General features: G+C 51.2%; 1 protein-coding gene across 1 annotated transcript; it reads left to right on the top strand.

Annotated features, from left to right (window-relative positions):
- The first annotated feature begins 1,219 nt into the window (after window positions 1-1,219).
- On the top strand, window positions 1,220-6,289 carry CYTL1 (cytokine like 1). Its single transcript, XM_007075788.3, has 6 exons — window positions 1,220-1,356; window positions 1,470-2,022; window positions 2,530-2,705; window positions 4,280-4,324; window positions 4,458-4,586; window positions 5,722-6,289. The coding sequence occupies exons 3-6, from the start codon at window positions 2,556-2,558 to the stop codon at window positions 5,803-5,805; spliced, it is 408 nt and encodes a 135-aa protein (XP_007075850.2). The 5' UTR covers window positions 1,220-1,356; window positions 1,470-2,022; window positions 2,530-2,555; the 3' UTR covers window positions 5,806-6,289.
- Window positions 6,290-14,916: the final 8,627 nt, after the last annotated feature.

The following is a 14,916-nucleotide window of genomic DNA, read 5'->3' as shown; positions in this document are numbered from 1 at the left end:
CGAGAGAGGGTTTCTGCTCCAGGCAGAAAGACGTTAATCATGATGCGATTGTGGGAAAAGATCCGGAAGCCACTTCCGCGGGAGACGTTTGCTCTGAAAGAGAGCTGACTCTGTCTGGAGGGGCAAGGATGGGTGCTTGAGCACAGACCGAAGAACAGGGGTGGCCTGAGGATGGGGTCAGGGCTGTTCTGCGGAAGAAGGGAAAGCAGTTTTAAGCCAAAGATGGCGGCACAAGGGAGTCATCACAACTCACCTCCCCCTTGGGGAAAATCTGCATCAGCCAGAGCTGCCCCGAGCCTGGAGAGTGGCCCCAGCAGGCAATGAGTTCCCCATCCAGGGAGGTAGGCAAGCAGACTCTGGAGGCGCACTTGACAGGAAGGGGGTGAAGGTGAGCTCAGCATCTGGAGCTCAGGGTGCAGGAGAAGCTTCTGATCTGCCCGAGGGGCCCCATCCACAACCGCTCGCTCACCGCGTCCCGAGTGAGACAAGGCCGGATCTCCTAGCGACATGTTTATCTGGACTTCAAACGCACTGACGACTCCTGTCTTCCAGCACACCGTCCTCTCCACCTGAATGGTCCAAGGACTTGTTTGGGTGCCTGGGCTTGTTTTTCTTCCCTGCTCTGAATCTGAAGCTCATTCGATGGACCCATCCAGAAGCCCTGGAGCCTTTCAAAGCAGGCCTGGCGTCCCTGGCTGGGCCCGCTGGTCTGCCAGGGAGGCCCACGCAGTAGGCACTCCATGCGGGGACTGAGGGACTCCTTCATCCAGAGAAAACCACCTCTCTGTTTGCTGCCCGCCCAGCTCCAAACCCACACAGTCCTGTCCTGTCCTGTCCGGGAGGGTGCCCAAGAGACTGTCCCCAGGTCATGTCGATAAAAGTGGTGAGAGAATCCACTCTCATTTGCAAAACAGGAAGGCGTGGCTGTGATCCCAGCCCAGGGCTTTCACACCGGAAAGCTAGATAAACAAGACCTCGGGCCTGGAAGGGATGGGGGTGGCTCTGTTTATGGACAGGGGATGCACGGGTACCGGGTCAGGATGGGATTTCTCGGGGCGGACGCCGCAGGGAGAGGCTGGGGCGGGACACCACACTCCTTTGTACCCTTCCTTGCAGCCCGAGAGCCCTGGGAGACCTACAGACACAGGCCCGGGTTCCTCATGAGCCTTGTGACCTCAACCAGTTTTGAGCCTTGTGACCTCAACCAGTTTCATGTCCCCCGAGACCTCTGTTTCTTCGTCTGGGAAGTGGGAATGACCCCACCCACTTGAGGGACTTTCCGCGGGGCTCATGGCACTTGTGACAACAGCCGGGATAGCTGTCACAGAAACGGTGTGCAGTGACGCTCGGTGTCGAGTAGGTACCTTCCTCTCTCTGACAACTCCTCTCCTTGCCTGTTCTCTGGTCCCCCTTGGGCAGCCCAAGGGCCTCAAGTCCATCTCTGACCGCGAGGATCTTGCTTCTCGCAGGAGGACAGGGCACAAAGTCCCACTTGGACCCATTTGCTTCCAGCTTTGCCACCTCGGGCCAGTTGCTGGAATCCTCTGAGCCTCAGTTTTCCCACCTGGAAGATGGGACTGTTTTCGGCACCCGCGCCCCCACAGGGACACTCGTGTGCGTAGAGACAGTGACATTAGCTCAGCCAGTGACACTAGGTCTGTGTCCTTTATTCCTCACCGTGGGCCTCTGAGCTAGGCGCTCCTGTCGTCCTCATTTCACAGACAACGAGAGGGAGGCAAGAGCCAAAACACCTGCCCAAGGGCGTCACCGGAAGTGGGCCCCTCTCTGAGGGGAGAGCTCATCCTTAACCGGGTCTCCGTACAGGAGCGTCACCCGTAAAGCCTTGTCACTAAAGGAGCCACTGCACATTCGGAGAAACCACGCTTCCCGAGGGTCTGCTCTGTACCGAGGCCTGAGCCGGGGGCTTGAAGTGCTCCCGGCTTGGGGGTGCTCACGCATCCCCCCAACCACAGGCACGGAAAGAGCCCGTCTTGCAGACACAGAGGCGCAGCCACTCCAAGGGTAAGTGACCCCCTAGGCTTCCTCAGTGGTGGCTGGACACATCCACACCGGGCTGCCTGACCCCAAGCCCCTGCATCACTGGTGCTCAATCCCTCACCTCCGGCCCCTCTCCCTCCCCCGGCTCTGCTCTGGTTTAACAACAGGGTCCCCACCCCAACTGCGAGCCCGAATGCCCACCCCTCACCCCGAGGGAAACTCCGTCCTTGTCTTCCTGTGGTCCCCCACCCCCTCACCAACCGGCCCTGCCTTTTCAGGAGCGCCCCTGCCAGCAGAGAAGGTGTGGGAGAGGAAGGGCCCCCCCCACCCCCATCCTTTCCAGGTGTCCCCAGGCGGGCCGCTCCTCTCACAAGGCGGTGGGGGGTGGGGGGGGGCTTCAGGTCTGAAAGGATCCAGTGTCCAGGGCCAGGTGGGCGTGCTCCGTGGCCTTGGCAGGGGCCCACAGGAAGCGGAGGAGGTGTGGAGGACCACCCCCAAGCCGCCGCTTAAAGGGGCGCCTGCCGGCCACAGGGGCGCAGTGAGGCTGCCTTAGCACCATGACGCCCGGGCTGCTCCCACTGCTGCTGCTGCTTCTGGCCGGACCCCCCGCGGCACAGCCCGCTCCCCCGACCTGCTACTCCAGGATGCTGAGCCTGAGCCGGGAGGTCACTGGGGACGCCAGGCGCCTGCAGGCCATGGAGCCCTCGGTGAGTCCCCACCTGCCCTCCGCCCCCGCCAGGAGGCTCCGTGCAGACCCAGTCTCCCAAAACGTGCCTTTGGGCCGGGAAAACACACACACACACAAACACACACACACACACACACACACACACACACGCTCTTTTTTTTTTTCTTTTCTGGTCAATGTTTATCTCAAGGGTTTGCATTTTATTCCCATCCTACTAAGTAAGATAACAGTGGTTTGCCTCTCTTTTGTTTTGACTAGAAGGGAAATCTATCCGAGACCTCACAAGGTCTTTGTTTGTAAGTTGCCGGCAACACTGAGAGGATCTGTTGTAAAATGAAATAAAAGCTCCCCAGGAGCCTAGAGCTCCGGAGTTGAGGAGGAACACAGAACTAAGCTCATTGCCCTCACCGAGCCTGGCGATGGTGAGCGTGGGCTGAGGGGGTGACCCCCAGAACGGGTCCCTGCTGCAGGACCCTGGGCAAAGCGCTCGGCCCCTGAATCTCAGTGTGATGGGCTGTGGAGGGGAGGGGGGCGGGTAGAGAGCCCGCCACCCTCTTCGGGCCCTGGGAGGGTAAAGGCGTGAATGAGACAGGCTTGCGCAGTGCCCGGGGCGGGGGTCGCCCCAGAACGTTAGTGCTGTTATCACTGCTGTTTCAACAGGCAGACCCAGGGCACGGTGGGGGCAGGAGGTTCCAGAAGAGCTGCCCAGAGCTAGAACCCGGGCCCCCTGACCACTTGTCCGGTAGAGAAACAAATGAAACCTCATTAAAAGCTTTGAAAAAATATAAAGTGTCTCTTCACCCAACGTAAACACTTCAAACAAAATGTAATGTTTCTCAGATGTGGGATTATGATACCCTGACACCTTTTATTTTTATTTTATTTTATTTTATTTTATTTTAAAACTTAAATAATGTGTATTTTTTCCCTAGTTATAAAAGGCATATATAGTAGATTCCCCCTTATCCGTGGATTTGCTTTGCGGGGTTTCAGTTACCTGCGGTCAACCGCGGTCAGCCGCGGCCCCAGAGCAGACGACCCCCCTTCCGACGTATGGTCAGAGGGTCAGTCTATTCTAGTATGTTGTTGTCATTGTTCTTTCATTAGTAGTAACTGTTAATCTCTCACTGAGCCTAATTTATAAATTAAACTTTATCTGGGCTCGTACTTATGTATTGGAAAAAAAATACGATCTATAGGGTTCAGTACTATTTACGGTTTTGTGCACCCACAGGGGTGTTGGCATATATCTCCCACGTATAAGTGGGGCCGGGGGGGAATACTATGCTTTATAGAACAGTTGGAAAAAGCACAAAGGACAGAGAAGAAAATAAATATCACTTGCCATTCTGCCACTAGCGGTAACAACTGCCCTAACATTCTCGTGGATAGTATTACAGCTTTCTGACCATGCATAGGTAATCAAATCCATGCACGCGCGCGCGCGTGTGTGTGTGTGTGTGTGTGTAAAATCAGATCAAGGAAGGTGTGTATGGGGTTGTATGGCTGTTGGGAGGGTGGCAGGGAGCCTTCTGTGACCAGCCGATGTTGTGTGCCCGTGGGCATCATGGTAACCCGTATCCCTTCCTGCAGGAGGCGTGTGTGAGGTACCTGCCCAGGCTATACCTGGATATACACGTAAGAGGGTCTTCCTGCCTGGGGGAGGCATGGGGTGGGGAGAGAGCCTGTGCAGAAGGGCGCAGGGGCCCGCAACTCCTGTCCCTCTGGCTGCTGACTCCTCCGTGACCCTACCCCTGCTGTCTGCTCCCAGAACTACTGCGTGCTGGCCAAGATGCGGGACTTTGTGGCTTCGCCCCAGTGCTGGAAAGTGGCCCAGGTGGATGCCTTGAAGGACAAAGTGCGGAAACTGTACACCATCATGAACTCCTTCTGCAGGAGAGTAGGTGGCACTATTGAAAATTCCTTCTCTGCTTGTGATCAGCCAAGATGCTCAGCCCAGGGCTCTTAGAAGAGGAGGGCGGGGGACGGGGGTGCTCCGGAGATGAGGAGAAAGGAGGAGAAACGTTTATGGGGTGCTTTCAGTTCACAAAGCCCTTCCTCTACCATCGCCACCCTTGGTAAGTGACGGGCACTCAGGACAAGGCAGTCCCCTCCATGAGTCACATTGGTATGGGGACAACATCCAGAGCCGTATGCTAAACCTATGAGACAGACTCGGCCAGGAGCCAAAAGGGGCAGGGATGGGAAGAGAAGGCTATGAATTCGGGGAGCTCCGAGCACTGGGGTCAGAGGAGACTTTCCAGAAGAGGGGCTTCAGATGCTCTGTGATAGGAGGCTTCTGGTAGGAGAGGGGAAGGAGGCAGAAAAATGCAGAAAACGTAGAACACTAAAGCCTGAGCACTAGACGTAGAAAGCAGAGTCGTGTGATCCCCGGGGGCACAGGCTTCCGCATCAGACAGACCTGAGCTCGGGTCCATCTTCCTGCTTCCCAGATGGGAGCCACTCGTCCCTGCTCTCAGCCACACATTCCCCATTTGTGAACCAGAGACACAATGATGCCCACCTCACGCCATCATTGGAAGGATACTGGTAATAACGACTCCCCGACCATGGGTGTGGGTCGCTATAGGAACTCCATTGGTCCTAAGACGTTAGCGAAGTGATCACTCAGAATTCCTAGCACCAGGCCTGGGCCCAGGGTAAGTTCTCAGGATACATGATTAGCTATTTGGTTCCATTTGTTCGTGAATCAAAGATTTGCCATGGATTTCCTCCCCACTCCCATTTCCATCCTCATTCCCCTCTGCCCTTGGTCTGTGGGGTGGGGTGGGGGAAGACAGGGAGAAGGTACAATTATAATACAGGATTATTTATATTTCTAATGCAGTATTATATCACGTTCTTTGGGAGCGTGAAGACGTGGCCGGTTCTCCTTGGGAGAATAAGGGACGGGAAGTTTTCACACAAAAAGAAACAACCGAACAGCCTTTGAAGATAACCAGGAGTCCTACTGTCGTGCATGAGCTCTGGGGCCACATTCGGTAACATTCTTGCTCATTGCACATCTTTTTCAGGATTTGGTGTTCCTCTCCGATGACTGCGATGCCTTGGAATACCCAGTCCCAGTGACCACGGTCCTGCCAGGCCGTCAGAGATAGGACAATCCAGAAAGAGAGCCCAAGGGGACCACAGTTATGTCAGCTGCCCAGACTCGGTGGGCTAAAGCCAGGCGCCCTGGCAGGTCTCTCTGTCACTGTAGTATCAGAAACTGTCACGTCTCTCCACCTGCTGGAAAGCAAGGTGCGTGCGCCTCCCCCAGAACCTACCTTGAAGACAGAAGTCTTGCTTTCATTTCCACCTGGTTTTGTCTTGGCAGGATGGTTAGATGCACAAGGATGTGTATTTGATCACTGAGAAGGAAAGGGGAAACCAGCTTCTCTTGTATGAACGTCTAGCTTGAGAGCAAGCAAAACAGTAGGTTTGTATTACTGCTTTAATGTAGTACCAGTAACATTTTTCCTTCTTGATAGGTATCTGCGTACATGTAGCCAATCTTCTATTTCTTACCCTCTCCCACCATCAACTTTCATTTTTAAAGAAATTTCACTGCCAAATAAAGTGTATCTGCAAGGTTCATAATCACATAGTGCTGATGGGGACCACTTTTTCTTTCAAAGGTGATGAAAATCAAATAGACACTATCTTCACCGGGAGAAACACGTGTCCTGCAGTATTTGTCCAAGGTGGACATGAAATTGTTTATTTCGCGGACTTTCTGAAAGTTGCCGCTCTTCGCGAGATGCACTGTTCTCCCTCTTTCCATCAAGCATAGTGTTTCTGGGTCTGTTTCAATCCACCTGCATGAATGTCTGTCCTTAAAGCATTGAGACACGCCCACCATATACATTTGGGGGCAGACTGTACCTTGTATCATACCCACAGGTAGTGCAACGTCTGGCACTTACACAAACACCAGGTCATTGGGTCCTTGATTGCTGCACCAGCAAGAAAAATAAACACGTGAGATTACACGAGACTCAAAAGCTTCTGCACAGCACCGGAAACCATCAACAAAACGAAAGGCACTTATGGGATTGGGAGAAGATATTTGCAAACCATGTATCTGATAAGGGGTTAATATTCAAACTGAGGAAGGGACTTCTGTAACTCAATGGCAAAACAAAAACAAAAACAAAAACAAAACGTGAACAAGTAATCCAATTTCAAAAATGGACAAGGGACCTGAATAGACACTTCTCCAAAGGGACATAAAATGGCCAAAACGAACCTGAAAATATGCTCACCATCATGAGTTATCAGGGAAATTCAACTCAAAACCACAAGGAGACATCACCTCATACCTCTTAGGGTGGTTTTTACCAAAAAGACAACAGGGAAGGACTGGTGGGGATGTAGAGAAAGCAGAACCTTGTACACTGTTGGTGGGAGCGTAAATGGGTGCAGCCATTAGGGAAAACAGTATCGAGGTTCCTAAAAAAATTAAAAGTAGACCTACCAGGTGACCCAGCAATCCCAGGATATATAGCTGAAAGAAACAAAATCAATATCTTGAAGAGATATCTGCACCATGCTGACTACAGCAAATTCACCATAGCCAAGATATGGAAACAACCTAAGTGTCCATCCATGGATGAATGCCTGAAAATGTGATGTGTGTATGTATGTATATGTACGCACACACACACACACACACACTGAAATACTATCCAGCCATGAGAAAGGAAGGAAACTTTCCATTTGCAGCAACATGGATAGACCTTGACTTGAGGGCATTACGCTAAGAGAAATTAACCAGATAGACAAAGACAAATACTGTGTGATCTCACTTATATATGAACTTTTTTGGGAAAGGGGGAGACTGAATTCATAGATAGAGTAGAATGGTAGTTACCAGGCCCTGGGGCCAGGGGGTAGATGGGGGAGATGTTGGTACAAGGCTTCAGTTACAAGATGAATGAGCTCTGGGGAATCTAATGCACAGCCTAGTGACCCTAGTTAATAATACTATATTGCATACTTGAACTTCGCTAAGAGTAGGACTTAAGTATTCACACACACACACACACACACACAAAGTAATTCTGTCAGGTGATGGATGTGTTAATTAACTGAATTGTGGTAAATATTTTACAAAGTATAACAGATATCAAATCACCATATTATATATTTTATTTTTATGTAGACAAGAAGTCTGAGCGATGGCACAGAGTACTAGCAACAGGGCTTGAACAAAGCAGGGATTTCTCACTCTATTTATTTACTTATTTGGAAAAGAGTGAGAGAGAGCAGGGGAGAGGAGCAGAGGGAGAGAGAGAGAATCCCAAGCAGGCTCCATGCTGAGCGGGACTCGATCCCACAACCCTGAGATCATGACCTGGGCCAAAACTGAGAGTCAGATGTTGGACTGACTGAGCCACCCAGGCGCCCCTCTATCTTATATATTTTAAATACATACAGTTTTATTTGTCAGTTACACCTCAATAAAGCTGAAGAAACAAAACAAAAGAAAGAAAATCCACTTTCCTTACAAGGACACCAATTATTGGATTAGGGCCCACCATAGTGGAGGATAACCTCATCTTAATTTGACAATATCTGTAAGACCCTGTTTCCAAATAAGGTCACAGTCACACATTTGAGGGGTTAGGGCCTCAACGTATATCTTTGAGAGATAGGTTTCAACCTACGATAACCATTCTTTTAAGAGAGAACCCCTTCACAGAAGAAAATCATGCAACTATATCCCTGTCACCACCGCCACCATCTACCACTTCCTGACAGATACCCAGTATTGATGCATGGCGCCATGCACCCTGCACACGCTTACCAGCTGAACCTTCACAACGATGTCACCCCTGGTTGGGTGTCATCCACCCAGATTTACAGCGGAGGAAACACACTCAGGTTCAAAGGTGATGTGATTTCCCCTGACAGCTGGCAAGTGGTGACGGAGGCATTCCAGACAAATAGCCAAGTGCTAGAAGCCTTCATTTCATGGCTCTACTAACCCTTTGCTATTTCTAAGTAGCAAAATAAGCCGTTGAAGACAAGGACTAATTTACGCATTTTAGACATTCATTTGTTTGCTTATGTCTTCAATGTTTACCCAGTGCTTATTTATAAACTCAGCAAATATTGAGATGAAAAGTAAAGAATTCTTCCCCTTTGATTAGCAGAGGAGACCTTTGCAAAATCTAGGAAGATGGCAGAGAAAAGAGTAAATAATTCTGCCTGAGATGGGGCAGAAAGGTTTCTGTAGGGTTCAGAAAGTAAGCAGGCTCTTGAAATATGACTGGGAGCTTGTTATGCGGAAAGAAAGACGTAGCACAGCCAAAGGCGAGAATGGAGTTGGAGTCAGATGGTTCCAACCCCAACGTGTGGTTGGGGAAGATGAGAAATAAAGCCGAAGACGCTGTGGGGTCAGAATAGAAATGACTTTCATTATGGGGAGGTCTTCCAGGGACACTTCGGCGGGGTGTCTATCCCACACCAGTTGTATAACCAGGGTCACGTAAGGAGAATTCCTTTCAAGGTGGAGAGACTGGAACCCAGTGGTTGGGAGTTATCAATTCCAGAAGGGATCCTTTTGCTTTGGATTTCAAAAATAGCAAATCAAGGACACTGCTACTCCCACTGTGCGCCAGCCCAACGCCAAGCCAGATGTTAGGGCACCGTCCTTCTCCTTCTTTCTCCACAGCCAACTGGTCAACCCGATCTTCTCCGCAGCTCTTGACTTCTCCGTTTCCTCTTTACCACCTCAGCATCAGTTCAGAACCTTCTAAGAACACGACACGCAGCCTTTGCTCAAGACTCAGACCGCTGTCAGGTCTCATCCATTATGGGCTCTTTGGGTCCCAGGTCAGAGTCTGGCTGTCACTGGCCCTTTCCCCTGAGGCTTCCCTATCAGAAGAGATTTTTTCCTCATGGACTTGTTAATGGTTATGGCTGTGAAAGGAGATTCTGAATGGAGTAAGCATGGCTCAGAGAGTCACCCAAAATAGAGTCGGGAGGGAGTCGAGAGGATATTGAGGAAGCAGGGTGTATTCACCTCTCCTGTTTGAATTCTCGGAACACCGCGAACTTTTGACTTTGGTCAGTCGCAAGCTTCACCACCTCCTGGAACGCATCCTTCTACTTTGGACGCCTGCTAGCCAAATAGTCCAACGTGTGCTAGATGGTCAGTTTAAAGACTGCCAGCACCAATCATAATTCTTTCAAAACAACTTATGTAACCTTGTGGGTATTGCCTTCCTAAGCCCGCACTACCCCCTCATGGCAGCACACTTGCCGTGTCTGTTGACTCTCTCTCCTGGATTGCAATCCCTAAAACCCCAAATAAACGCTTCTGGTTGTTTTACAGCCTCAGCATCTTGGTGGACAGAGCCTGTGTGCTGTTTCCTCAATTGACTTCACTCACCTGGGGAAACAAAGCAGAGCCGCTCTTGTGTTGGCTGTGTGTCAGTAGGCAGTTTACTCAGCCTCTTTGTGCCTCGGTTTTCCATTCTGTGAAATGGGAATGACGTTGATAATACCTTCATAGGCTTGTTTAGGGGATAATGCAAATTCACGCTTTCAAAGCACTTATCTGGCCCCTGGTAAGGTTTCTACTTACTTCTAATTAGCCCTAATAGCATCAAAAGCAAATACAGGGGCACCTGGGTGGCTCAGTCAGCTAAGCATCTGACTTTGGCTTGGGTCATGATCTCATGGCTTGTGAGTTTGAGCCCCGAGTCGGGCTCTGTGCTAACAGTGTGGATCCTGCTTGGGATTCTCTCTCTCTCCCTCTCTCTGTCCCTCCCCCACTCACTCTTTCGCTCTCTCTCTCTCAGAAATAAACTTTTAAAAAAAGCAAATACAGTCGCTGCTTAAGAACTTACGAACTTCTGAAACAATTTTAGAAACGTAAAAACCGACGAACTTTTGCTCATCAGAGTACTTTGCAGTGTGAAAGTCTGAGTACTCCCTCTCCCAAGAAGAAACCACAGTTTCTGATGAACGCTTCTCTTAGCCCCCCTCCCAGACCACACCAGTGGTGTCCTGACTTCCCCCTCCCTACCTCCAAGTCCCTCTGCCACAAGCCAGAGTGGTGTTTATGAAGTACAAAACCTACTTCCATTATTCTGGGTGCCCCCCCAGTGGCCCCCCATAAGGTACTCCTGATCCCGATCTTCTCTGGCCTCACCCACTGCTCTTCTGCACCACCCCCCGGTACACACACACACACACACACACACACACAAACGCGCACGCGCACACACGTTTCCTTGGGTTTTGCGCCTCAGCGTTTCCCAAATGCTGCAAATCTTTTCAGACGCTGAGCTGTCTTGCAAACCTGTAGAATTCTTCCATCCACTCAAGTGCAACTTCTATGAAGCCCTGGCTGGAAGGAGCAACTTGTTTCCGCACGACATCTCGCGCGTGCAGTTATTTTATGCTTTTATATTCATCACGATCGCCATCAGGCTCCAGCCAGTTGCCCACTTCCTCCTCCTTGTCGTGCTTTCCTTACTTAGGAGCCCGGGACCCCGCCCCCGGGTTCTCTTCCCTCCCATCTCACCGGCCCCCTCTTCCGTCTCCTTTGGGGCTTCCCCTCTCCTCCTTTTTTCTCTGCGGCCGTGAGATCCAGACTCAGCCCCCATCCTTCCCTCTCCTTCGTCTGCTCTCACTATCTTGGGGACCATCCTGGTGTCACGGCTGTAGACGCCATCTTTACGCTGGAACCAAGAAGCCTGGAATCAAATTTGGCCCTTCTCTGTCTCAATCGACATCCGATGCATCAAAACTCCCGCTCTCTCTGACTTCCAAATAGACCCAGAATCTGACCGCTTCCACTTCTAGCAACCTGGTCCATAGTCACTCCCATTTATGTCCTATCGCAATAGCTGCTTCCCCCCAATAGCCTCATCGAGCTTCTTGGCACGTCGGCCAGAGTGGTCCATTAACATGCAAGTGGCCTTACACCCTTCTTCCGCTCAGGACCCCTCGCTGGCTCCCCATTTCACTCGGGGTAAAGGCCGAAGTCCTGACAAAGGTCACGGGACCCTTCATCAGCTGCCCCCACCCCCTCCGTTGTCTCTCTGGCCTCATCTCCCCTCTGCCAGTGTGGCCTTCAAATGACTTGCGGGCTTTCAATTTGTCCTCACTTTCCTGGCCTCAGCTGGAAAACAGAGTGCCCGCCCCAGAAGACAGTGCTGAGGACTCAGTAAAGTAAGTCACGTAAAGTGCTGAGCACAATCCTGACATTTAGCAAATACTCAGTAAGGCAGCTGTTATTACTATTATCCTCACTTTCGTCCTGGTCATGATGAACATCACATCCTAGGGGGAAGGGAGGTTGGTACAGGCGCAAACTGTGGAGCCCTTCTCCCTTCCATCGACGTGCCTTCTGATTCTGCACGTTCACCTGTGATTTATTGTCCCCCCCCCCGACCCCATTGTCCTTGCACTACCTGAACAAGCAAATCTGAGCAGGTAACGCACCCACGGACAGCTCATCAGCGGTTCCCCACCGCCCTTGGGATAAAATCCAGTTTTCTTACCTCTAATTCATTCCTTAAACATTGCGGTCTGACTTCTCACCATCACACCCAAAGAACCACTCCTATGAAGCACCCATGGGGCGCCTGGGTGGCTCAGTCGGTTAAGCACCCCGACTTCGGCACAGGCCATGATCTCACGGCCCGTGAGTTCGAGCCCCATGTCGGGCTCTGTGCTGACAGCTCGGAGCCTGGAGTCTGCCTCGGATTCTGTGTCTCCCTCTCTCTCTGCCCCTCCCCTGCTTGCACTCTGTCTCTGTCTCTGTCTCTCTCTCAAAAAATAAATAAAGCTTAAAAAAAATTTAAAACATCTGTGAGCTCCATGCTGTCAAATCCAAGGTCACTTTTTCTTCCTTTTCTCGAAATTCCAGTTAGTCAACATCCACTGTGACGTTGGTTTCCGGCATGCAATGTAGTGATTCAACCCTTCCATACCTCACCCAGAGCTCATCATGACAGGTGCCCTCCCTGGTCCCCATCACCTGTTTCACCCACCCCCCCACTCCCCTCCCCTCTGGTGACCATCAGTTTGTTCTCTGGGGCTAAGAGTCTGTTCCTTGGTTTGCCCCTCCCTCTGCTTGGCTGTTCTGTTTCTTAAATTCCACATAGGAGTCAAATCACGTGTTTGTCTCTCTCTGACTTATTTCTCTTAGCATAACACTCGCCAGCTCCATCCACGTCATTGCAAACGGCGGGATCTCATTCTCTTTTACGGCTGAGCAATATTCCACTGCATACCTCCACCACGGCCTCTATCCGTTCATCAGTCGGTGGACACTTGAGCTGTCTCCATAGTCTGGCCACTGCAGATAGTGCTGCTGTAAACACGGGTCTCTTTAAATTACTCTTGTCGTACTCTTTGGGTGAGTAGTGTGGCTCCCGGATCACAGGGTAATTCTCTTTCTGGCTTTTTGAGAAGCCTCCAGACCGTTCTCCAGAGCGGCTGCACCAGTTTGCACTCCCACCAACGGCGCCCCAGGGCTCCCCTTTCTCCGCACCCTCGCCCCCTCGCCGACACCTGTCGTTCCCTGCGTTGCTTTCAGCCGTTCTGACAGGTGTGAGGCGATCACTTCTGTCTCACCTTCACTCATCTCTGTGTCTGTCCGGATGGCTGCACCGCGCACTTCCCTGGCTTTGCACTCTCCTCTGGTTGACTGTCTCCTTCTCCTCCGCTCGTGTTTTGTCCCGGACCGGCGCCCCTCCCTGCACTTCCTCCCCGGTTCTCATCTGCCCCTGCCACTTTGTCAGCATGTTTACGGCACCCAAACCCACGTCTCCCTCCCTCCGCTCAGACTTCCCCTTGAGGCTCAGACTAATTTCCCCAACTACTCTGTTATCTGAAATCTCCCACGTGGCCCAGAATTAGCTTGTCACCTCTCCTTCCACTTGCCCGTGGGCTCTTCTTGTCTCAATAACATGGTCCCGTCCTGCACCATTTGGTTCCACCCAGACCGCAGGCTGGTAAGCTTCTGCACCCAATTCCAAGGTGCATGTGTTGTGTGGGGGGAGAGTTCACACCAAGGAGCAGTTCTCTGACATCAGCCCCGGGGTGGGGGTGATGTCACAATTCAACCGAATTCTAACATAAATTCTGTTCTCTCTGCCTGACTGCCTGCAGGGATATCGGCCTTGCCCTGCCCTCAGGCCAGGACCTACACCGCTGACTCTCCTGTTCTCAGTCCTTTGGACTCAGGCTAGAACTACACCACCAGCTTCCCAGGGTCTCCAGCTAGACAACAGATTAGGAGACTTCTCAGTCCTAATCACCTGGTGAGCCATTTCCTGATAATAAAACTCTTTACAGGGGCTTTCGGGTGGCTCAGTCTGTTAAGCATCTGACTTCAGCTCCGGTCATGATCCCGCAGTTCGTGGGTTCGAGCCCTGCATCGGGTTCTGTGCTGACAGCTTAGAGCCTGGAGCCTCGTTCCGATTCTGCGTCTCCCTCTTCTCTCTCTCTGCGCCTCCCCTGCTCACACGCTGTGTGTCTCTCTCTCCCAAAAATAGATAAACATTAAAAAAAAAATACGCTGGAGAAGCCTGACCATGTCCTGTGAACCTGCGTTCATGTCTCCATAATTGTTGCCGGTTCCCTGGGCCAAGGTCATCAGGAGCCCCCATCTGGAGCACTGTCTTCACCTGTCTCCTTACTGGGCTCCCAGCATTCAGTCTAGCCCCTCCCATCCTATTGCCACACAGCAGCCAGAATAATCTGCTTTATTTTTTTTTTTTTTTTAATGTTTGTTTACTTATTTTTGAGAGAGAGCATGAGCCGGGGAGGAGCAGAGAGAGAGACACAGAATCCAAAACAGGCTCCGGGCTCTGAGCTGTCCGCACAGAGCCCGATGCGGGGCTCGAACTCACAAACTGTGAGATCATGACCTGAGCTGAAGTTGGATGCTCAACTGACTGAGCCACCCAGGCGCCCCAAGAATAATCTGCTTTAAACATCAATTAGATTGTGTCCTTCCCCTGTTGAAAAATGTCCTATGGCTTCTGTTAAAAAAGAAAATTCAATGGAGTAATTTTGTACCTTTAAGCTAAAAAAATTTTTTTTTAATGCTTATTTACTTTTGAGAGAGGGAGAGGGAGAGAGAGAGAGAGAGAGAGAGAGAGAGAGAGAGAGAATGAGCAGGGAAGGGCAGACAGAGAGGGAGACACAGAATCCGAAGCAGGCTCCAGGCTCTGAGCTGTCAACACAGAGCCTGATGCAGG

This window comes from Panthera tigris, chromosome B1 (assembly GCF_018350195.1).
Source record: "Panthera tigris isolate Pti1 chromosome B1, P.tigris_Pti1_mat1.1, whole genome shotgun sequence".
Lineage (NCBI taxonomy): Eukaryota > Metazoa > Chordata > Mammalia > Carnivora > Felidae > Panthera > Panthera tigris.
Note: the sequence above shows the minus strand (reverse complement) of the source record. Positions and strands in the feature narration are given on the sequence as shown.

Bases quoted from the DNA above. Each gene is read 5' to 3' on its own strand.
- CYTL1 (XM_007075788.3), top strand. From the start codon at position 2,556: ATGACGCCCGGGCTGCTCCCACTGCTGCTGCTGCTTCTGGCCGGACCC. The intron at 4,325-4,457 runs GTAAGAGGGTCT...GTCTGCTCCCAG, and splicing joins GGCTATACCTGGATATACAC to AACTACTGCGTGCTGGCCAA. The intron at 4,587-5,721 runs GTAGGTGGCACT...CATCTTTTTCAG, and splicing joins TGAACTCCTTCTGCAGGAGA to GATTTGGTGTTCCTCTCCGA.